Source organism: Pleurodeles waltl, chromosome 4_1 (genome assembly GCF_031143425.1).
Source record: "Pleurodeles waltl isolate 20211129_DDA chromosome 4_1, aPleWal1.hap1.20221129, whole genome shotgun sequence".
Lineage (NCBI taxonomy): Eukaryota > Metazoa > Chordata > Amphibia > Caudata > Salamandridae > Pleurodeles > Pleurodeles waltl.
In genome coordinates, this window is record NC_090442.1 from 993,140,381 (window position 1) to 993,165,842 (window position 25,462).

Below are 25,462 nucleotides of genomic sequence, written 5' to 3' on the forward strand. Positions count from 1 at the left end.
GAGTGCCCTGGGAGCCACAGGCTCCAGAACCCAGACTTTCTGCCCTGGTTGGAACTCAACCAGTGCAGCCTTTTGGTCATACCAAAACTTCTGGAGCTGTTGGCTGGCCTCAAGGTTTTTGGTTGCCTTTTCCATGTACTCTGCCATTCTAGAGCGAAGGCCAAGTACATAGTCCACTATGTCCTGTTTAGGCTCATGGAGAGGTCTCTCCCAGCCTTCTTTAACAAGGGCAAGTGGTCCCCTTACAGGATGACCAAACAGAAGTTCAAAGGGTGAGAATCCTACTCCCTTCTGTGGCACCTCTCTGTAAGCGAAAAGCAGACATGGCAAGAGGACATCCCATCTCCTTTTGAGTTTTTCTGGGAGCCCCATGATCATGCCTTTTAATGTCTTGTTGAATCTCTCAACCAAGCCATTAGTTTGTGGATGGTATGGTGTAGTGAATTTATAAGTCACTCCACACTCATTCCACATGTGCTTTAGGTATGCTGACATGAAGTTGGTACCTCTGTCAGACACCACCTCCTTAGGGAAACCCACTCTGGTAAAGATACCAATGAGGGCCTTGGCTACTGCAGGGGCAGTAGTCGACCTAAGGGGAATAGCTTCAGGATACCTGGTAGCATGATCCACTACTACCAGGATATACATATTTCCTGATGCTGTGGGAGGTTCTAGTGGACCAACTATGTCCACACCCACTCTTTCAAAGGGAACCCCCACCACTGGAAGTGGAATGAGGGGGGCCTTTGGATGCCCACCTGTCTTACCACTGGCTTGACAGGTGGGGCAGGAGAGGCAAAACTCCTTAACCATGTTGGACATATTGGGCCAGTAGAAGTGGTTGACTAACCTCTCCCACGTCTTGGTTTGTCCCAAATGTCCAGCAAGGGGAATGTCATGGGCCAATGTTAGGATGAACTCTCTGAACAGCTGAGGCACTACCACTCTCCTAGTGGCACCAGGTTTGGGGTCTCTGGCCTCAGTGTACAGGAGTCCATCTTCCCAATAGACCCTATGCGTTCCATTTTTCTTGCCTTTGGACTCTTCAGCAGCTTGCTGCCTAAGGCCTTCAAGAGAGGGACAGGTTTCTTGTCCCTTACACAGCTCCTCCCTTGAGGGTCCCCCTGGGCCTAAGAGCTCAACCTGATAAGGTTCAAGCTCCAAAGGCTCAGTTCCCTCAGAGGGCAGAACTTCTTCCTGAGAAGAGAGGTTCCCTTTCTTTTGCTGTGTTGCAGTTGGTTTCCCAACTGACTTTCCTGTTCTCTTGGTAGGCTGGGCCATTTTTCCAGACTCCAGCTCTACTTTTTCACCCTGTGCCTTGCATTGTGCTCTTGTTTTCACACACACCAGTTCAGGGATACCCAGCATTGCTGCATGGGTTTTTAGTTCTACCTCAGCCCATGCTGAGGACTCCAGGTCATTTCCAAGCAGACAGTCCACTGGGATATTTGAGGAGACCACCACCTGTTTCAGGCCATTGACCCCTCCCCATTCTAAAGTAACCATTGCCATGGGATGTACTTTTCTCTGATTGTCAGCGTTGGTGACTGTGTAAGTTTTTCCAGTCAGGTATTGGCCAGGGGAAACCAGTTTCTCTGTCACCATGGTGACACTGGCACCTGTATCCCTCAGGCCCTCTATTCTAGTCCCATTAATTAAGAGTTGCTGTCTGTATTTTTGCATGTTAGGCGGCCAGACAGCTAGTGTGGCTAAATCCACCCCACCCTCAGAAACTAGAGTAGCTTCAGTGTGGACCCTGATTTGCTCTGGGCACACTGTTGATCCCACTTGGAGACTAGCCATACCAGTGTTACCTGGATGGGAGTTTGGAGTGGAACCTTTCTTGGGACAGGCCTGGTCTCCAGTTTGGTGTCCATGCTGTTTACAGCTATGACACCAGGCCTTTTTGGGATCAAAGTTTTTACCCTTGTACCCATTGTTTTGTGAAGAGGCTCTGGGCCCACCCTCCTGTGCAGGTTTTTGGGGGCCTGTAGAAGACTCTTTACTATTTTTAGTTTTGGTTGTCTCATCACCCTTCCCCTGGGGAGTCTTTGTGACCCCTTTCTTTTGGTCACCCCCTGTTGAAGTCTTGGACACCCTTGTCTTGACCCAATGGTCCGCCTTCTTTCCCAATTCTTGGGGAGAAATTGGTCCTAGGTCTACCAGATGCTGATGCAGTTTATCATTGAAACAATTACTCAATAGGTGTTCTTTCACAAATAAATTGTACAGCCCATCATAATTACTTACACCACTGCCTTGAATCCAACCATCTAGTGTTTTCACTGAGTAGTCAACAAAGTCAACCCAGGTCTGGCTCGAGGATTTTTGAGCCCCCCTGAACCTAATCCTGTACTCCTCAGTGGAGAATCCAAAGCCCTCAATCAGGGTACCCTTCATGAGGTCATAAGATTCTGCATCTTTTCCAGAGAGTGTGAGGAGTCTATCCCTACACTTTCCAGTGAACATTTCCCAAAGGAGAGCACCCCAGTGAGACCTGTTCACTTTTCTGGTTACACAAGCCCTCTCAAAAGCTGTGAACCATTTGGTGATGTCATCACCATCTTCATATTTTGTCACAATCCCTTTGGGGATTTTTAACATGTCAGGAGAATCTCTGACCCTATTTATATTGCTGCCACCATTGATGGGTCCTAGGCCCATCTCTTGTCTTTCCCTTTCTATGGCTAGGAGCTGTCTCTCTAAAGCCAATCTTTTGGCCATCCTGGCTAACAGGAGGTCATCTTCACTGAGAGCATCCTCAGTGATTTCAGAAATGTGGGACCCTCCTGTGAGGGACTCACTATTTCTGACTAACACAGTTGGAGACAGGACTTGAGGGGTCCTGTTCTCCCTATTTAGGACTGGAGGAGGGACATTGGCCTCCCAAGTCACTAATTTCTTCCTCTGTGAGGTCATCATCAGAGGGGTTGGCTTTTTCAAACTCTGCCAACAGCTCCTGGAGCTGAATTTTGGTAGGTCTGGAGCCAATGGTTATTTTTTTGATATTACAGAGAGACCTTAGCTCCCTCATCTTAAGATGGAGGTAAGGTGTGGTGTCGAGTTCCACCACCTGCATCTCTGTATCAGACATTATTTTGCTAAGAGTTGGAAGACTTTTTAAAGAATCTAAAACTGTTTCTAGAATCTAATTTCAAACTTTTAACAAACTTTTAAACTCTAAAAGACAATGCTAAACAGGGACTTAACACACAAGGCCCTAGCAGGACTTTTAAGAATTTAGAAAAATTTCAAATTGCAAAAATGAATTTCTAATGACAATTTTGGAATTTGTCGTGTGATCAGGTATTGGCTGAGTAGTCCAGCAAATGCAAAGTCTTGTACCCCACCGCTGATCCACCAATGTAGGAAGTTGGCTCTGTATGTGCTATTTCAAAGTAAGGAATAGCATGCACAGAGTCCAAGGGTTCCCCTTAGAGGTAAAATAGTGGTAAAAATAGATAATACTAATGCTCTATTTTGTGGTAGTGTGGTCGAGCAATAGGCTTATCCAAGGAGTAGTGTTAAGCATTTGTTGTACATACACATAGACAATAAATGAGGTACACACACTCAGAGACAAATCCAGCCAATAGGTTTTTATATAGAAAAATATCTTTTCTTAGTTTATTTTAAGAACCACAGGTTCAAATTCTACATGTAATATCTCATTCGAAAGGTATTGCAGGTAAGTACTTTAGGAACTTCAAATCATCAAAATTGCATGTATACTTTTCAAGTTATTCACAAATAGCTGTTTTAAAAGTGGACACTTAGTGCAATTTTCACAGTTCCTAGGGGAGGTAAGTATTTGTTAGGTTAACCAGGTAAGTAAGACACTTACAGGGCTTAGTTCTTGGTCCAAGGTAGCCCACCGTTGGGGGTTCAGAGCAACCCCAAAGTCACCACACCAGCAGCTCAGGGCCGGTCAGGTGCAGAGTTCAAAGTGGTGCCCAAAACACATAGGCTAGAATGGAGAGAAGGGGGTGCCCCGGTTCCGGTCTGCTTGCAGGTAAGTACCCGCGTCTTCGGAGGGCAGACCAGGGGGGTTTTGTAGGGCACCGGGGGGGACACAAGTCCACACAGAAATTTCACCCTCAGCAGCGCGGGGGCGGCCGGGTGCAGTGTAGAAACAAGCGTCGGGTTTGTAATGGAAGTCAATGGGAGATCTAGGGATCTCTTCAGCGCTGCAGGCAGGCAAGGGGGGGGTTCCTCGGGGAAACCTCCACTTGGTCAAGGGAGAGGGACTCCTGGGGGTCACTCCTCCAGTGAAAGTCCGGTCCTTCAGGTCCTGGGGGCTGCGGGTGCAGGGTCTCTCCCAGGTGTCGGAACTTAGGATTCAAAGAGTCGCGGTCAGGGGAAGCCTCGGGATTCCCTCTGCAGGCGGCGCTGTGGGGGCTCAGGGGGGACAGGTTTTTGTACTCACAGTCTTAGAGTAGTCCTGGGGTCCCTCCTGAGGTGTTGGATCGCCACCAGCCGAGTCGGGGTCGCCGGGTGCAGTGTTGCAAGTCTCACGCTTCTTGCGGGGAGCTTGCAGGGTTCTTTAAAAGCTGCTGGAAACAAAGTTGCAGCCTTTCTTGGAGCAGGTCCGCTGTCCTCGGGAGTTTCTTGTCTTTTCGAAGCAGGGGTAGTCCTCAGAGGATGTCGAGGTCGCTGGTCCCTTTGGAAGGCGTCGCTGGAGCAGGATCTTTGGAAGGCAGGAGACAGGCCGGTGAGTTTCTGGAGCCAAGGCAGTTGTCGTCTTCTGGTCTTCCTCTGCAGGGGTTTTCAGCTAGGCAGTCCTTCTTCTTGTAGTTGCAGGAATCTAATTTTCTAGGGTTCAGGGTAGCCCTTAAATACAAAATTTAAGGGCGTGTTTAGGTCTGGGGGGTTAGTAGCCAATGGCTACTAGCCCTGAGGGTGGGTACACCCTCTTTGTGCCTCCTCCCAAGGTCTGCGTCCATTGTGGTTTCACCCCTTCAGTACTCCCTGACGATGCCTGCAGCCTCTGTACACAGCCCCCACCCCACTGGAACTGATCCGGTCAGAAAACCCAACACCTAAGGACACCTCTGCACCCGTCACCCTTTAGCTGTGGAGAAGAGGACTAAAGGTGCTTACCTGTGCTCAAGCATTGTGAGGCCTGAGCCCTGCTGTTGGTTCACCCCGACTGGCCTCCTGACCTGAGCTTGCAGCCCCTTTCTGCAGTAACCGATCTCTATAGGAAAGCATTGGGTACCTGACGCTGCTTTGCACTCTGCACCTGGCCACTCCAATGCCACTAAGGGTCTACTGTGAGTGCTGCCTTGGATCGTGCCCACTACACACCTTTAACCCCAAGAGACTGGTCTTGTAAGCTTCTGTACTCTACCGGTTTGCAGAACTTGTTTTTCCTCCCATAGGATAACATTGCAGAACTCAAACTGCATGTGTCCACTTTTTAGAGTAAAAAAGAATTTCTGTTTAAAATCGTACTTACCTGAACAATTGTTCTCTAATGCTTAAACATATCTAAATATACTTGCTATTTTTATAAATTGGTGGGTTCTCCTTTTTGAGTTGTCTCTCATTTATTGACTATTGTGTGTATTTGTAGATGTCTTGCAGTCCTCTGTGTTAAGCTTAAGGCTGCTCAACCACACTACCCCTAAAGAGAGCACTTTGGGATTCCCTAGCAAGCACTATCCACTCATTGAGGAAACCCTGGACCCCTTACACAGTATTTACATACCACATGAAGAGCCAGCTTCCTACAAGCACCTTAATAATAATCTGCAATTCTGTCCCACAGTTTGTTGAGCTCACTGAAGGAAACACATATAGGAGAAGAAAACATTTTACAAGCCATGCTGAAAACTTTCATACCAACAACAGTACCCACACAGGACAATATGCAGTATCCAATCACTCTTCTAACCATTTTAGCATCATTTATATGACTAACTCAGCCATTATAACAATCATGCACATCTGTAGTGATGAAATGGTTGACTGCACTACATTGGATACAATATATATAATTGTCTGATTTCATTTGGTTCTGGAAGTGTTTAATTGCATGTTTCTTTCCTGTGGTGAGAGTTGACATCCCCGAGTCAGTATGACTCACTGTAACATTGATAGCAAGTCTACAATGCTCTCCTAATGTGACCCCTTTTTCAGGTTCTTTTTTTTCCCTCTTTTGCCGGGAAAGTTGGATGGTCACATAAATCTAAATGGTAATGGCTTTTGCTACACAATGTTGACAGATGACCTTGTGAGGAGGAAAATTGCATGTTAAGACTACAGTGCTGATATATCAAATTATAAACCCTCAAAATTTATTGTAATTGCAAGTGGCTACTATAATTTTAAATATTGGATAGAAAGTGAAAAAAGGTGGAATGTTCTTGCTAGTTTCTCTTGTATCTTTTGATTCCATCTGTTCTCACAAAATCTGGCCGTGCCAGAGAAACACTGCTCCTCAGCAATAGGGCAGCTGTAGAAATACTGAATAATGCCACTGGTTTCTCTTTAAAATGGTGTCAAAAACCTGTTTTTTTAGTCAACATATCTTGAAATGTGTGTTCTATAATGCACTGTAAGGCAAACAAAACCATAAGCTGAAGATTCAGCTCATCCTCCTCCCACAGACCCATCTTTTGGGAAAGAAATGCAGTTAGGCTAGTGAACAAGAGATTATGTTGGAGAGAAAAAAAAGGGATTTAAAGTGGGTGAATTTGGTCCCCCTGGTACTTTGCCCCCAACAAACCCACACAGTGAAGACACAATAGGAAGTCTCCTTTACCATTTCCACCCCTTTCTTTGATGCCCAAGCTAGCCGACTTTGGCTAAGTAGTATCATAGGGGTGTGGAAGAGGCTCAGAAAGAAGGGCCAGGCACACCATGGTCGTGTCACCATCAGGAGTCAAGTGCCACACAGATGGGTCAGCTAAGTGATGTATGGTCCCCACCTAAAATGAAGGAGCAATATGAGCACCACAAGGCACACAAAGTAGTGGCTGTACAATCGCTGCTTCACAGTCGAAAATGATAATTTACAATTTGCCATGTCTTATGGTAAAGTTTCGAATCAAAGCACTTTTTTGTAATGTTGGATAGGAATGGGGCCAAGCGATGTGACAAGGCCCAGCTGTTGGTACTTTCCTTGTAGTCCAGTACTGCGATACAGCTGGCTTCTGTAAGAAGCCAAGGCCCAGAAAAAGGGTGACACATGTGGTCCTGTTAACTTTAAAAGCGATGGCCTGTACCCATTGGACAGCAACCGTTTTGCAGGATGCAACTCTTCTAGATTCACAGGCTGTGCATAATTCCCCAGGAGTATATGTTATTTTACCTAAGTGTTTGCTTTGGACATCAACCATAGCTGTATTTATGATTATTCACTCTCACATTGCTGTACATGGTCCGCCCCATCTCAAACTTGCAAGTAATGCAAGAAGAAATACAGATGTATCAAGTGTAGAAATTCAAGAAAGGCTGACTGTGTTGTGTAAATTCACTATTGTACTCTCAGGAATGTTCTGCATTAAATAACTTGGCAGGCTCTATGATAAACTTTAAACAATAGTGATGACACTCCGCAGATGATCCTTGCAAAGGTTGCGATCTGGGTTACGCCATTGATTCTCTACTTCTAGTCCGGCATTATGCTAAGCTATATGTGGTAAATGTAGAAAAGTGGATTATTATTTGTCGTGGGCAAATGTTCACCTCAAAGGATAAGGTCCACCACCTGCTAGATGTCACGATAAGGCTACCAACTGCTATATGTCACACAAATTAATTAAAATAAACCTGTCCTCAATCCCTAGGAATGTGATGTGAAGCATCAGGCTTAAATCAAAGGGAATGTGTTAAGTGCACTGTAGAAATAGTCACACAAATCACAGTAATGTTCCACAACAATTTTAAAATAAAGAGAAACCGTATATGAGAAAAATAAGACTAGAACAAAAATATATTAAGGAGAACCAGAGATATGAATTTTTAAAGATGCATGTGAAAACCTCACCAAAAAACAAAATGTGCTAATAATAATCTTTTGAAGCAGTAGACCGGTACCTAGGTGCAATGTGAGGCAACCACGAAAAAGTCCTGGTAAGAAACAAGTGGAATGGTCCTGTTGAGAGCCGGAAGTCAATGAGTTTGAAAACATTTTTAAGTCGAAACACAGAAGGGAACTTTTCACTTTTTGAGAAGAAAATCCTTCCCTGAGTGGCTCGCCACTGAAATTTTAGTCTCCGCTTTGGAACTGAAGGCCAGAGAATTGAAGCAGATTGAGCCTGCTGGAGTCCTGCTACTTTCAATATTTCTCATTCAAAATGTTACAAGTCCCAGAGCAGAATGGGATTTGGTCATGTTTTTTAGAGGTGCTGGGAGCATTGGCTAAGACAAAGCTGAAATTCAGTTTGATGCAGGTGACTGCTAGTGGAATACTTTAACCCGCAGGTCGCCCTGAGCATCTGGAAGAAAAGTTTTTCAGTCTCAGAACTTTTTTCTGATGCCCAAACAACCATAGGTGTACACTTTTAAGCCCCCCTGGACCTCAAAGAAGAGCACTTATAGACTCTCAAGGTGTCAATCAGATGCCTTCAGCAAAGTCCAGTGAAGGCCATTTGCTGCTAGTCAGCTGGAAAACTCCAAGAAAAGGCTTCTTGCAGCTTGATGTATCCCTGTAATCTCGCAGGAGGTCAGCTAATTGACATCTGAAGCCTGCCTTGTCCTGGATACAAGAGAGAGCAGCTCCCATCCCGCAGGCCTCCTCCGAGGTCACAGACAGCAGGTCTAGTCATCTTCTGATCCTCTGCAGGTCCAGAAAGTGTTGTAAGGCGTGTTCCTTTTGGTGCCACCTTAATGGTTGGCACTAACTAGTAGGTAGGTGTGCTTCCCTTCTCCTCTTTAGCCAGTGGCGTAAAATATCCAGTTCCACCCACTTTTTCAGTAGTTCCCGTTTGCCTTACAGCTGACAATCTTACATTGCCCTTAACTGTCAAAATTCTGAATGGGAACTCTTCTCCCATATGCAGAACCTGTGTGTCTACCCAGAGGTGTGGCCAGGGTACTTAGCAGCTCCCTCCTCTGTGGTTGCTCAAAGCCATTAGATTGGATTTTTATTAAATATAAAAATAAGTGTCCCAGTGTTAAAGTTCAAGATTCCCAGCTTGTTAGTCCGAAAAAAATGAGTGACCACCCATAAAGGGGTCACTTTGCAAAAGTAAACATTTTATCATCCTGGTGCTGAAACCTCACACCCATTGGCTTTCTCTATAATAGTTTCAGGTTTATGTTTACCCCATTTGTTTGCACATTTTCATCATGTCTATATGGACAGAGATATATTTTATTTTGTATTTTGTTTTATGATATGCCAACATGGCTATAATCGACATCTTTAAGCAAGGCACGATACAATAGAATATTGTGGTGTTGGGCCTAGACTGATTAAGGTATGAAGTTTATAAATGTTAGTAAAACTCTACTGATGATCAGTTGGTGGACAGAAGTCCCTAAATGTGGTTTACATGCCCCATTATGACCTGCATCATACAATCATTCACTCTGTCCCTCTGACAAGACAGAAGTCCTCAACTTCGGCTCCTTCCCCTCCGCATGGGATGACTCCTGGTGGCCTGCCACTATCGGAGCCGCTCCGACTCCCACCGTCCACGCACGCAACCTAGGATTCATCTTGGACTCCTCATTTTGCATGACCCAGCAAGTCAACGCCATCTCCTCCTCCTGCTTCAACACCGTCCGCATGCCCTGAAAGATCCTGAAAAGGCTGCAACGCATCCAGAACGCCTCTGCACGCCTCATCCTGGAGATCCCCACCACTGCCACATCACAAACCACCTGAGAAACCTGCACTGGCTCCCAGTCAACAACAGAATCACCTTCAAACTCCTCACCCACGCTCACAAAGCACTGCACAACACTGGACCAGAATACCTCAACAGACGGCTCTCCTTCTACACCCCGACCCGGCATCTCCGCTCTGCCGATCTCGTCCGCGCAACTTTCCCACGCATCCACAGAACTACAACCAGCAGTATATAATTCTTGAAGCTTGCTGCCAAAACATGGAACACTCTTCCCACCCACCTCCGCCAGACCAAAGACCTCCTTACCTTCAGGAAACTTCTCAAGACCTGGCTGTACGAGCAGTAGCAGCACCCCCCCCCCCCCCTCTTTCTCTCTTTCCCACCCCCTCTCCCCCTAGCACCTTGTGGCCCTCACGGGTGAGTAGTGTGCTTTCCAAATTCCTGATTGATTGATTGATTCTGAACATTGTCACTTTTTGCACCGGCTCTTCCTTTATTGCCTACTTTTAGAAAAATCTGTAAATCTCTGAATTAAGCTAAATAGCTTCCGCTTTCTTGATATGCAAACAGACTTCAACTCAAACTCTTTCTTAAAAAACAAAAACCTCAAAATTAGCCTTCTCCAACTCCTGGCTTCCACACATTCCTAGCTGCCCTCCAATTTTGAAAAGTCAGGGACTACAGACCATCCCTACAAACCACTACACAATTGCTTGGTCCAAATCTTTGGCTTACTGTGAGAAAATAGGCTTTTTGCAGGTTTCACCCCCCAAGGTATGCGTTATTTTGACTACTAGGCACTGGTGTAATGGCTCTGGAGTTCCCTGAACCCTGTTAATCAGGACTCTGTGCTTGAGCTCTGACCTTTAAAAAGGTAGATGGTTGAATGGCTTATTGCTAATTGTATAGTCTTGTACTTATAAGTGCATAATATATGCTACTGAGAGGCACCCAGGGCCTATAAGTTAATGTTCCATCAGGGTCTGCAGCACTTGTTGTGCCGCCCTGAATAGGAATGGCGCCCACATGAGTGTTAGCCCAAAATGATGCAAGCTTCAAAGGAAAAGCTGCCTTCGTTAGACACTTGGGAGAGGGGCTGCTCTATTGTTTAGGTGAGCAGGCTGGCAGTAGGGACAGAGAGGGAAAGCCAGTTGTCAAACTAGTTTTTCAGGGATGTGTTGCCTCCTTGGAAGCCACACCTTTTGGTTGGGCTAGGGAGCTCTGTATGCCAAGATTGGGGTTGTGCCATATTGGGATTGGGCAGAACAGGGGAAGTAGTCATTCAGAAGGATGGAACCTAATAGCCCATTGGTTAGTGACCACATCCTCCCCGAAGGCCTTTTCTGGGCATTTAAAGGGCACACAGAACTCTGATCTCATTGGACTGGAGAAAAGTACTGAAGAAGAACCAACCTGTTGCACCAAGGACCAGGTAAAGAGAGACTGCACCATCTTAGACTACCTGCTGTACCTTGTTGCTAGCAAAGGAGAAGGGTCAGTGCCTGTTGTGTCCTGCGCATGGAGTAGTTGATTCCTGAGCACGGCTGAAGCAAGAGATTACAAGGGCCAGTTGGCTGAACTCCTGTTAACAGTACAGGGCTACAACAGCTGAAGAAGCCTGCTAGGGTGAGTTTGTAGCCATTATTCTCAAATGGCTGCTCCTTGAAACAGTGAATCCCAAGGGGCCAAGATCTGACACATAAAAGTGGCCCCCTTGTATGCCTGACCCTGAAGAATCATCAGAGTGCAGCTAGATCACCCAGAAGGCTAGTTACCGCCATAGGAAGAAGACCGCTGAAACCGCTGTGCTGGGTAACTAGTAGCTCACTTGTGATTGGACGTCTACCCAGCTAGAGAGGGTTCGGAGGGATCATGACCTCTGTGCCCAGGATCTCCTCACCAAGCCCTCGGACTGAGGAAGACCCCGTTGAACCCCACAGCATCTTCAGCATCCTGTATCCCTTGCATCAGGACCATGCCCATAAAAGTTAATGGTAAGGAGCCACTGATACTGGAACTGAACTGAGGCTGCCTTTTGTGGAGAAGAAACTGTTTCTGTGGACCTTGCTGGTTCCCCTCACTGGAGTCTTGCCAGAGTTGGTCGTCTAAAGTAACTCCAAGCAGCCCCACTGATACTTACCCAAGTTTTCCTTGAAAAAAGGTTCTAAGTGTTACATTTGGTAAATTTGCCAGTGCTTGTTTGTGGTTAAGTAAAACTGCTGATTTGCTATATCTTGTATTTCTGTAACCCTGGGGTGGGTGTTTTTCAGTTTGGTGTTAAAAATTACACAAAAATCTAATCTATTTTCATAAATTGGTGTTGGATTTCTTTAGTGTTTTTTTTATTTTTTTTAAAATAATTTGTTTTGGTGTTGATTAAATGCTTTTCAGTTGTTCCTTTGTGTAAGTCTGACTGCTCAGACACAGCTACCCAGACTTGTGCTAACATTTAACAAACTAACCCTACTCACTACTGGTCCTAGAGGGGTTGTTAAGTGTACCACACAATGAGGTGCCACATCCACACAATATAATACACCCCATTTCCTCATACGTATTTTTTTTTTTAAATTATTTTATTTTGTAAAAGACTTTATATCACTTTGCAGCTGTTTCTAAATGTGCCTTTAGGGTGGAGGATAATCCAACATGAAGAAGCATTACAGCCAATGCTGACAAAAACCATAGCCACATAGAAAGTAAATCTGACGTGTATTTTCATCAAAATAGATTGATTGTTAATGTCATCAAATTAACTTAAGCCACAAACACACTCCTTTCATTAATGATTTCACATACTCGAAATTCCTTGCAGTCCTATTAGCCCGGAATTCCCTCTAAGCTGTCTGCATTTCTTTTTTAATGTACATTTTTTTTTTATAGTATACAGCCTTGGGAATCTGGGATTTAATAACACTATCCTCAAGTGCCACAATACCTTGTCCATTTCGAGTGAGACCAAAAACCTACTATTTATTTTCAACACACGTGAAAATGATCGGTATTGAATAGGACATTACATTTTTAGCAAAGGCTAAACTTAAGCACCCAAGCATCCTTTTCCAGTTTACCAATGCTCCCACTGTTGTTCCTACTGAAACACACTTTCATGTTCTTCATCATGTGTATTCTCACCAGTAGGTAAATGTGAAATTATACCAGAATTGAAAAATTCCAGGGCAGGAAATTATAGCAATGATTAACGGCAAGATTGATAAAATGGTCAGAAGAGTCAATATCAATATTGATCACCAGTCATCCAATACGTTGAGTGAACTGGTCAGGCAGTTGATTCGCAACACTGGATGATTGATAACATGGATACATGTTTCTCTTTTATCTCACATGGATAGGAAGAATCATATGTAACTATTTTTTGCCCATTTAGAGATATTTTCTTCATGGATTAGGAGATACTGGGGAATGATATTAAGTAGGTTCTGTTGTCTGTGTCATCACATACCTAGGTTTTGCAGTGTGAATCTTTTATGGCTTCACATGCTACACAAGTGAATCCATTATTGTCATCTATGGTGGGCTATGTCGACCACCATTTGGTGTTATGCCCATCCTCCTGTGACATCTTATGTATACCCTGGAATCCACTGTGATCACCATCTTTAGCTTTGTTTCCATCATTGGGTCTGAGAGTATAACTGAGAGCTCCAGAGTCATTGAAGCAGAAGATCCAGGTTTTAGTTTCTAACGAAAGTTCACAGAAACGTTTTGAAGAATCAAAGAATACTACAGGATTGCCAAAGGCCAAAAAAGGAAACTGAATTGGGACAGGGAGAATGTTCTAATGTTTAGGATGTTGAGGTAAAACCAGAAAAGGACTTCAAAACACAGTGAGCCAAAGAAACACCAGGTAAACACTTCAGGGGTGTTGTGAGGCTGAGCTGAAACCATCAAGCTGGAAGTCCTCAAAGAGTATCCTGCAGCCAAAAAACATCAGTGGTCGTGAAGTAGAAGCACAAGCATAAGGAACCTCACAAATTAAAGTCGAGACACCATTGGAAGAAAACCCTCTTAACTGGCCTCTACTCTGAAATGAAGTCACGCCTGTGGGAGGGAAAAGAAGAGGTTTTGATGTTCAAGATAAAGTACTGATGCTCAATGGTGGGGAAAAAAAACCTTGATGCCAAAAGGAAAAACAATTGACTCAAGGTTGAAATGGAGGATATAATAATGAGGAATAAGGAGTTGCATGACTTCTTGAAGGAATACGGGATTTCTAAGAAGACTCAGGGGGAAGAGGGAGAGGAGGGGAAGGGTGGGCCTCAAGAAGTGAAATGCACAGAGCTGGTCCCCACCTTGACACCACAGCCCCAAGAAGTAGATGAGGATTTTTTTTCTTCGACTATGAAGATAAACAAAAAGAGGAGCAGTATGGTGCAGTTCTATTTCTCCGAAACAGTAGCATCTAGGCACAGATTCCCCCATGTAAGGGCTTAGGTCGTATCCCTTGAGGCCCTCACCTCCTAAAGATATAGCAGAGGCAACACCTATGGGGTACACCTAGAGGAAGACCAGACAGTCATGCTTCCTACTTTAGAAACTTCTACCCTCAAAAGAAACAACCAGTTCCTACCAGTGCTGCCCAGCATTCTAGACCAGGGGTGTGTAGCTTTTAAAGAACAAGAAGTGGTTATGACAGTAACACCAAGAATAGAGAAGAAACACAGACACTCTTTTCAGGGCCCAATCTACATTAAGGGGAACACAGGGCTAATTACATCATTGTCACCACTGCTGGCAAGTGTTCTAATGTGCCTGCATATCCAATAAGGAGGTCAAGAAGGAGGAGGAAGTGGTAGGAAGAAAAATGGAGATGGCAGCCGTCATACAACGGAGCATTGTGAATTCAAATGCACTTTTCAGTAGATACAGCCACCAACAATGAGAGGAAATAGAGGAGTTTATGCAGCACCTCCTCGAGCAGTACAAGAAAAGCAAAGACCAAGAGGGAAAATCCATCGCCAATACATGCCTAAAGTCCACATTAAATTTGGTGGACACGGCATGTAGACAGCTTTGCTCAGGAACCATCTAAAAGGAGATGCCTGGCTAGTGGTGTCAGGTTCAGTACAGAATTACAAGCAGCAGTGGTCAGTATGCCTTTCAATGGTAAGAGCCTCTTCGGAACTGCAATTGATGCTTCCCTCCAAAGAATGAAATGAGATAAACAGACTGCAAATGTAATAGATGCTGTGCAGTCCAGTGGAGTATTCCGAGGAGGCCTCACTCCAAGGAGAATGTGTAGAATTGGAGGAATCGCAGCCTGTCGCCCCACGTGACCTTCATACCACAAGGCAGTTTCCAAAGCTCACAGGTGCAATGGCAATACCTAGTGTCAGCAAGACGGCCCTTGTGAGGATGAGCCAATGGAAGATGGACATAGCACCAAAGGGTGATCAACAATGATTCCCACACTTACTAAAAGACAGAGTTCCGGATCTAACCACTAGAAGGTGAAATAATGCACAGAAAGTGAATCCTAATAATTCTGCAAGCTGTAAAACTACTCCTATAGATAAGTAGCCATTTAGTTACATGATGATTCGTAAAAGGTCTGAAAAAACACATTGTTGATTCTCAAAACTTCAGTTTTTCTGTTCTGCAAGTTTGTATTTGTAAAAAAAACAGTACGTGGGTTTCATGGAGCCTTTTGCATCTTTCATAGAAATGCAGTTATCTCACTGTTGTGTTTAGATAGATGATCTAATTGTGATTGAATGTATTTTCGCTTCACTTGCAGCTATTAAATGTTTACCCGTCTTACTACTTTAGAGAAAAGTACAATTGGTGTTTATTTTGGTTCCAGTGAAATGTCACACTGGTTGATAATCTGTATGAACATCTGAATGCTGTTAGGAAAATATATTACTTGTTTTAAAGGTTACAGAATATTAACAAACATGAGAATTTTTATTGTGCTACTAGGAAGCTGAAAACAGATGTGTTGGAGAAGATAGTTTACGTAGAAAAAGAGCTGTCTGCGTTACAAACCAATGAGACGGAAGCAAAGCTGACTGATCTGCAGAAGGACGCGCAGAGTCTGGAGAGAGTGGTTAAAGAACTTGCAGATCAACTGGAGTATATTAAAATCTCTGATTTCCATGGTGAGTGTTCAAGGCTGTTGTGGCGAGTAGCTGCTGAAAAATCCGCACAATAAACCTGTATTTTAACAATATTAAGATACACTGGAATGCAGCTTTAACTGTGGACCACACATGAACCACTGCCCTGCAGCCTCTTCTTGAATTCACTGAAGACCATTAAAGGCAAACAGATTTAAGAATTACTTCTGCTCAGCAGTGGGGGGCCTACACCAAACACCAGCAAATACTCTGCACCTTTTCCTTTGACTCTTTTCCACTATAAGGGCCTCCAGCGCCATTGTTCTGCTAAGTTCCCAGAACACCATCTTATTTACCAAGTACCAAGCTGGGCAGATTTGTGGGAAGAAGCAGTGGCGTAGCGTGGGGGTGCAGGGGGGGCCGGCCGCACCGGGCGCAACATCTTGGAAGAGACTCGAGTGCTAAAATCCACGGGTTAGGGGCCGCAAATTACTTGCCTTGCCCCGGGTGCTGACAACCCACGCTACGCCACTGGGAAGAAGCACACTTCAGAGTTGTACTGTGAGTACATTGGGCTCCACATTGGCTGTGAAGGCGTGCATAGTTATTGCTCTATTTTTCTCCCCAAGGGGATAAGGAATAACGAGCTGTGTAATGAATACCATAGTTCATAGTGATTCTATATATATGGCACCTTGTGATTTCTGTATTATTCTAGTTCTGTCCTGTAGGTGCCATTCCCCATCAATATTTTCCTACTCCAGAGATTCTAAGCCTTCAGCAAAGCACTCAACAATACCAGATGGGCACACTGGATAAACTAACTGTTGGTCAGTTCACCTCCTTCCTTATTGGGCCAGTCATGCCAGGATGCTTCTGAGTGGAAATTCACGTGTAACTTGCGCCTTTCCTAGCTGTGCCCAAAACATGGGTCACCTCTGTAACAGAAAATGCTTTCATCTGATTAGGGAGTTTTGCTATTCCACAGTATTTAGTTACTGATATTCATTTCTCTGGCAGCAGGGCAAAAACCGGGCATCTCAACAGCCACATGGGACTCAGTAGGGGGACTTGACCATCGAGTGTGGGGTCTCCTTAAGAAACTGAGGACCACAGGAGTCCCCATGACCGATATTTCTGCCGCCGTTGAGTAATTTTCTTAACTTAAACTTTCAGCAGAAGAAAGCTCAGTCACCTTGCTGTCTAAAACCTATGCATTTACTTGTGGCTCTATGAACCCACATATCATCCTTGGGAGTGCTAATAAGCGATAGTTTCCAGTAAAATAGATTTGATATGGCAGTTATTAAAAACCTGTCTTAAAAATTACGCAAAATGTATTTGTAATAAAGTATCTTATGTTATTTTAAAGTGCTCAGTTAAATTCCTCTTGACTTGCACTAGTCATTACATGGTATATAACCTGTAAATATTCATAGAAGTTCATTCATAATTGTTTTCACTTTAAATGTTCCTGCTTGAATATAATAGTATTAGTTGTTTTAAAAAAATACCACATACTCATATCCATAGTTAGTTACACCAGTCAAAGCCTTTAGCTGGTTCTTCATGCAATTGCCACACAAGCAGATGCAATTTATGTATTTTTACTTTTTTCTAAGTGTTTAATGAATCTTAAAAGTGTGCACATACAGTAGTGGCCGGTAATTTGTCTAAGCAGGACCACGCACACTCGCACTCATCTACATGCACACTCACAAACACCCATCCATTCACAAGCACATACACAGACCCGTTCACAGCAAGGCGTGTCAAATATACATACATTCCCGCATACACACACACACCTATCAAAAAATAAAAAATCTTACTGGCACCGGCGATGATAGCAGGTGGCCAGAGCGAAGCCTCTGTGGTCCTTGGATGATGGGGGAAGAGACTGCCACCTCCTCTCATTGGTTGACCTTGTCGTGGGCCACCCAGTGAGAGCAGGACCTTCCATTACTGGTCACAGAATAGGATGGAGTCAGTGAGACTTGCTGACCCCACCCCATTGTGTAACGAGGCATTACTGATGGACAGTCATCCCATGGCACATCATGGCTTAAAACTGAAGTACCCAGTACTGAGTCCATCTGTGACATGGTCCCTCGTCGTCAGGGGGGAGGACCTCTCAGCGATTTGCCGGGCTAAGGTGGCCACGCCTACAGAGCTGTGAAATCTTCAGCTGGGAACAATTTAGCTAAGGCAGCCAGGAGCCTGTGAATTTATTTCATGTACAGCACTTGGCTGCCTGACCCAAACAGGGGGAGTCTGTCAGGCTGACCTTTGGCTCAGCCTGACAGGCACTTTATGTTTGGGTAAAAAACTGGGGGCATGGGGCCCCTATGCCCTTAACAATGGGCCATGCCTGTGCACGTATCTTTTTGTGAGTAACCTGTCAATTGCATGAAGGTTTGTCTGTAATGTGCCCACCTAGGGAAGCAATGCCTAACTAAGACTTTTTGTTGTGTAGGAGCTGTGGATAGTATAAATAACTACTACAAAATTTCTGTGGAGGCGGAAGAAAAAGTGAATGCATCTACTGTGAACCCGGGCAGTTTTGTGGAGCAGTCTGCTGCCAAGCGACAAGAAGCGGAAGACATTATAACTAAAAAACTTGTGAGCTTTGGAGAACAGCAAGAGGAGCAATCCAGGCTCCTGGACGAGCTTGGCGGCAAGCTTCAGAGTCTGGACCTTTCCGCACTATCTGAAAAAGTATGCTACTTTAATGCACAGTATCTTCAGTACAAAAATATGCCTGTTCTTGCAAACTTACAATGACATTGACCGGGATAAATAATAATATTCTGTATGATTTTGTTCTATTCAACTCAACAAATGAAGTTTGCTGTGCTTTTAACTCCTACAGTTTCTGTATTCCCTAGTGCCCACAGCTGCTCCTAAACGAAATAATTAACATGTTTATAATAGTTGTTTTTACTCTACAGATTCTTACTTTCATGACATTTCATAAATTATCACGAACCCCCTGACCTTTGTTACCCAACCTTCTTATCATAAGAGTACCGGGGAGTACCAGACGTGTGCAGATTTTTTGGTGGCCGCAGACCCTTCCCTCTGGAATCAACAATACCGATGAGTAGATCCAATACCGCAACACTACAGTGGATGCCTTAGGATTTAGGGACATACTGGCCTCGAGTCATTCTGCCAAAAGATGCAAATGGACACTGGTCCATATGATTTTCTGAATTAGCTTTTCTCACAATCAACAACATGTGTACACTCTGGGCACTTTCAAATGTGTTTTTAGCAACATTTGCAATCCGTGCTGAACTTGAAAAGTGGCAAATCTTTTTTCCATTTTTCAGCAAAATTATTAACAATAGGAATAGCTAGAGTGGTGGTGTCCACTCAAGCTGCGAAAGTTGGAAGGGTTTTACCATTCAAGTCAAATGAAGTGAATGGGAATATTAGTACCATTAAAGCCAGCCTGTTCTCATTGTTACCATAAGCTTGCTCTGCTTTGCGGAAGACAATGTGTTGGTGTGGGAAGGAGCCGGCTTTGTGGCAAAGCCCTGGAAACAAGCAGCACATAGCATGTAACATAACTGGTCCACTTTCTGACTCAATATCCTTGAGTTTCTATGTTAAATCTCTCTTATATGTTACTGAAAACTGGAAGTTTGTCATCGTTTTTTAAATGAATGTGATGTTTTAATTCACTGTGTGTATCTACTGTACACTGATTAACCTGTGACTGAGTGGCTGAAACTGATTAAGATGTAGTCTTGTTGAAGCGGTGTAGATCACTTTAATTAATTGATTAGGAGTACAATCCAATAATTATAATTCAATAACGTTAACATCTAAGAAAACAAAATGTGGCTCTGGCTTCGAATTGAAGCCAGAGATGTTCAAGTTTCAAAGATGAGACCTCGTAAAAGTAAATTGATCATGCCAATGTGTGAGATGATCTTTTGGACAATATTCCCAAGCAAGGAAGTCTAATCCGAGTTACCGGACCAGTTGCTTCAGTTTCTTTACTTCATATGCATCACCCACTTTATGCACCAGTTCAGTCTTGCAGGAATGGTGCTAGGCAGGATACCACAATACCCAAAGCAGCCTACCAGACATATATATAAGTACAATAGCCCCTTAGAGACAACACGGTCAGAGTGATTCCAGCACGTGCATCTACTAAAGGAGACGAAACAGGGAATGCAGCACGGTACTAAACACCATAAGTGTCAATAAACCCAAACTTAACTCAGTTTTAGATAAATATGTTGAATATTAACTGGCCTAGGTTTGCCAGCATCTTGCCACGTGTTTTAGGTATATTTGAGATGTACTCTTGTGTCACGTGTATTTTTGGATTGTGCATCTTTTATGTACAGATGTTTTAATCTATTTTATCTTATTTTTTTGTCATATAAGCGCATACAAACCATGTTTTTGGGTGTTAGTACTTCAATAAAGAAATCCCTGAATAGGCAGTATGCTTTTCATACTCCCACTTAGAAACATAAATTATATGTTTTGTTATTGCAGAGATGACTTTTTAGCATGCATATTGGAAAATGACAGCGCCACCTAGCCTCCACCCTGCTTTCCCTAACTAATACTTAAGCTTTGTCAGGACATTTTTTCTCTGAAAGGTTCCAGTTCCTTTCTTCTGTTAATATTGCATTAGCAGGATTAAAAGGGCAAACATTTCCAGTTGTTACTGGAGATTTAGCCTCGTCCTTGTAGCTTTCCAAACTAGGAGGAAAATATTCTTTTAAAACCTTTGCAACTCATTTTTCTTGAAATAGATAAAATAGTCGGTTTACATTATATCAGTACAAAACATTTTAACTCTGTGCCATTTTAAGTATTGGCTGCCATCTGTTAACTTTTTTGTTTTTGCTAATGTTATATTGCGTTTTCATGACATGCAGCCTTTTCTCTTGTAGACTTGTGGAAATCCACCAGGAGTTTTGTGCGCAGATGCAAAATGTGGTGGCCTGAGCTGCAGAACAGATGATGGCGAGAGAAAATGTGGCGGGCCCGATTGTGATGGTTTGGTCACAGTGGCTCGCAATGCATGGGTGACAGCTATGGACTTTGATAGAGAGATTCTGGGAGCTCTGGCTGAAGTGGAACAACTTTCCAACATGGTAAATAGTGGTTTTATTACTACAGTATACATTTTCATTTTAGAGCTCATGACGTTTTCAAACCGTAACAGAAATATTCATGACCGTTAAGCTTTGTCAAATGTCTTTATAGTGCAGATTATTTAGTCCCCATAAGCGTACTTAGAGAGTGAACATAAAATGCCTACCTCAGAACTAATCAAAGTTCGGACTTAGTGGCATTTTAAAATGCAATTAAGCTGCTTCATACTGGTAATGAGGTCTAGTTTCAAGTGTGGTCGGAAAAAGTTTTTATGGGTTCTAGTTTCTCTCTCTTCCCCACATGCCAGCTAGACTTTGGGTTACTTCCCCGTGCCCCAGTAACCCGGCCCAGAATTGGACCTGCTATTAAATGGTTTTATTACAAGCATTGTATGGGTTGTCTCCACAGAGCAACGTAAAACACAAAGTAATGAATCAACAGTGGAAGCAGTAGGCTCCTCCATGCAATTGGATGGGCACCTGGTGGTGTGCTCTGCCGGCCGGTGATGCTGGTGGCAGAGAACATCGCACGTTAAAAAAAATAATAGTCAGGACATTGCCATCCAAAGTGTAGCCTTGTCCCTGGGGTCTCCAAGGATTAGGATTTTGACAGTGCGGCTCAACTGTGATGAACCTAGGCACTAGACTTTTATATATGAAAATCTTTGGCTTAAGAATGTACGAATGGTATGAATCTTTGCACTATTAAACTATGTTTAATTGCATTAGTTATAATAACGGAGTACGTCAATGTATAAACACCTGTATTTTCTTCTGACTTCAGAGCACACCTATAATAGGAAAATTAAATCACTAATCACTTATAATAGTTTGTTACAAGTGATTAGTGACCTCTTAACGTCTGTTGACTAAGCAGGCGGCCACTTTTCCTCGGACAAGACGGTGTGAGGCTCACAACCTGGTCACAATCTCTGTGTACAGTTTTTAATCATTCTCCCTCCAAGTCTACCACAGTTCCCTTACATCTCTGAAAAAGGAATTACAGAGGCACAAATGACACCCCAAAAGCTCTCTTTAGTGGTAGTGTGAGTGAGCAGTTAGGCATATCAGAAGGTAGTGCTAAGCATGTGTTTCACACACAAATAACACATACTTTTATATGAATGTATATACCAAGATCATCACAATCAGGTAAGCACTTTTTCAGTTATGAATTTTTACAGTTTTCAAAAGTTGATGCACTTTTTGGGTGGGTAATGTTATCCTAAGGGGAGAAACAAGTACTGCATTCAGGCAAGTAGTAGCGACTTACAGGACTGTTCTCTGGGTATTAAGGTGAGTACGGGGGGCAAGGTCCAAGGCCACACCAACAGGTCACCTCAGGAGGCTCTGGAGCGTCCTGTGCAGAGGTGTGTTAAGGCATTGGGTGTCCTATTCACGTCAATGGGGAATGGTCCAGTCAGGAAGAGGCTGCAAACCGGGGGGGCAGTCCGGGGACCCACCGGATGGCTTGACCCTTTAGGTCCTCTGGAATGTAGGGACACCATTGGTCCACTTCGCGGGCTGTGGTGCTCAGGTGCAGTGGTGTCTTTTGGCATCAGATCCGATGATGGAGTTATTCACGGTTGGAGGAGGCTCTGTAGAAAGAGGCTGGAAGTCCAGTCTGGCTGAACCAACAAGTGGGCTCAGGTCTCATGATGTCCGGGGACCTGGGGCCGCCTTTGGTCCTCTTCTCCTCAGGCCGAGGCGGCCAGGTGCTGAGGTGTACTGAGGCGTTGGGTTTCTGTCACCGGAGGCACTCACTATAGAGGGGGCCTGCACAAGGAGGCTGCAGGCAGCGACAAAGTCCAGTCTTGGCAAACACAAGATTGGACTTAGCCTTGCAGGGTCGGCATTCACCTCTCTTGGACATGGGCTGTGGGGCAGGGGTGCACAGGCACTTTAAGGTGTCCAGTGGCAGAGGTCAGAGGCACTCCTTTTGTCTTGGTTTCTTCCGCATAGGGGCAAACAGGCCCGCTGGGTCACTGACCATGTGGAACCCACTGTCCCTGAAGTCCCTCGATGTACAGGTCAGTTTTGCTTGGCATTTGGACCCAACAAGCCTTGGCTGCTGTAAGGGGCCTGGTACCACAAGTATTGCCATAACTTATCTTGGTGCCTGCGGCTGCAGGGGAGTAGCTGCTCTCCTCCATGGGAGTTTCTTTGAAAATTATCAAAGCACTGGCAGCCTTTGGGGAGTCTGCACAGTGGCAGGACTAGTCGGTTGTTCCAAGAGGGTCGGGTGCAGCAGGCAGGCTATTGGGGCTGACGCCAAGTTAGTCGTACTCCTGGGTTCTCAGGTCATTAGTCATTTTTGTCCACTCCTTCTTTTGTGTCCATCAAAATCTGAAGTCCTGGTATCAGGGGTCCCCTAAATACTCAATTTAGTGGTGTTAAGGGGAATGCAGGTTGTAGCCAATGGGCTACTTACCCCTGGGATCCCTACAACCCCTAAATCACTTCCTTTTTGGGACTGGGCATTACCCTGTCCTAGAATTCCTAATTCCATTGCACTCAAGGTGGTGGAATTCCTAATTTTGTGTTCACTTCAGGTCTCCCTAGTGGCTTGTCTAGCCTGCAAGTTTAACACGCCACCTTATAGCTAATTTTTTCACCTGTCCAGATGCCAAATGGGCCCTGGTCAGGAGGGTCGGCATCCCCTCGCCTCTGAGAAAAGCCAGATTTGCATACCAAAGGCAGTGGGCTCTGCCATGGAATGCTAATTTACAGGTCATCTTGTTGGAAGGGGTGTATAACACCCTTTGCCAGAGCAGGCTTTGTTCCCAACCACCCGAGAGCGTGCGCTCTCACCCCTGGGGGTCATCTGTGGTGGTAGGCTGGTCAGAACCAGTCAGATAGCACACCAGTAGTTGGTAGGTTTTCAGGATACACCTCTAAGGTGCCATCTGGGTGCTTGTATTAATAAATCAAACACTGAAATCAGTGTGGGTTTATTAATACAAGTGTATGATACTAAACACCATAGGTTTGAGTGAAGACATTATGTAGCTGAGAAACTAATTTTGACCATAATAATAAAGCACCGTGCCTCAGGGCTATAAGGGGTGCTGTAGGGCTGCATTACAAATATTACATGCAGTGTTAGGGGACATGGCACACTAGTGTATGTGATATTGTGTTTTCACTTTTGAGAGCACCTTGTCACGCAGCCTGCAGTGACAGTTTGCACAAGTTTAGTGCTGGGTCTCTTAGAGTGGCACAAGCTGTGCTGCAGCTCTTAGGGACCCACTATAGTACCCATGCCCTAGGTGCCAGAGGTACCACTTACTAGGGACTTACAGAGGTGCTAAAGGCCTGGTCACTTGGGGATCAAGTTGCCAGTTGTCTTGTTTTTGGGGAAGGAACACTGGCATCGGGAACCTCATTAGCAGGAACCCAGTGCACTTCAAAGTCACAACAAATACCAGGCAAAAAGTGGGGGGGACTACTGCAACAAAAAACCCAGTTTCCTGCAGGGCCCCCTGGGTATTACAGTGGGAGCACAGTCCGATAATGAAGCATGCCACTTTGGTGTGTGAGGGCCTCTGCTACCCTGTAAGGAAATGCCTCCTTGGCATGGTTGCCCCCTGACTGTTTGCCTTTGCTGATGCTATGTTTACAATTGAAAGTGTGCTGAGGCCTGCTAACCAGGCCCCAGCACCAGTGTTCTTTCCCTAACCTGTACTTTTGTATCCACAATTGGCAGACCCTGGCATCCAGATAAGTCCCTTGTAACTGGTACTTCTAGTACCAAGGGCCCTGATGCCAAGGAAGGTCTCTAAGGGCTGCAGCATGTCTTATGCCACCCTGGAGACCTCTCACTCAGCACAGACACTCTGCTTGCCAGCTTGTGTGTGCTAGTGAGGACAAAACGAGTAAGTCGACATGGCACTCCCCTCAGGGTGCCATGCCAGCCTCTCACTGCCTATGCAGTATAGGTAAGACACCCCTCTAGCATGCCTTACAGCCCTAAGGCAGGGTGCACTATACCATAGGTGAGGGTACCAGTGCATGAGCATGGTACCCCTACAGTGTCTAAACAAAACCTTAGACATTGTAAGTGCAGGGTAGCCATAAGAGTATATGGTCTGGGAGTCCATCAAACACGAACTCCACAGCACCATAATGGCTACACTGAAAACTGGGAAGTTTGGTATCAAACTTCTCAGCACAATAAATGCACACTGATGCCAGTGTACATTTTATTGTAAAATACACCCCAGAGGGCACCTTAGAGGTGCCCCCTGAAACTTAACCAACTATCTGTGTAGGCTGACTAGTTTTAGCAGCCTGCCACAAACCGAGACATGTTGCTGGCCCCATGGGGAGAGTGCCTTTGTCACTCTGAGGCCAGTAACAAAGCCTGCACTGGGTGGAGATGCTAACACCTCCCCCAGGCAGGAATTGTCACACCTGGCGGTGAGCCTCAAAGGCTCACCTCCTTTGT

At 44.7% G+C, this 25,462-nt stretch overlaps 1 protein-coding gene across 2 annotated transcripts in view; it reads left to right on the plus strand.

The window, feature by feature from the left end:
- Positions 1 to 25,462, plus strand: part of LAMB1 (laminin subunit beta 1) — a 728,031-nt gene that overhangs the window by 580,767 nt on the left and 121,802 nt on the right. For both annotated transcript variants that reach the window (XM_069229822.1, XM_069229821.1), the window contains 3 exons: positions 15,750 to 15,928; positions 18,363 to 18,604; positions 20,812 to 21,015. In XM_069229822.1, the coding sequence (XP_069085923.1) occupies positions 15,750 to 15,928; positions 18,363 to 18,604; positions 20,812 to 21,015 (625 nt within the window). The remainder of the gene's footprint in view (positions 1 to 15,749; positions 15,929 to 18,362; positions 18,605 to 20,811; positions 21,016 to 25,462) is intronic.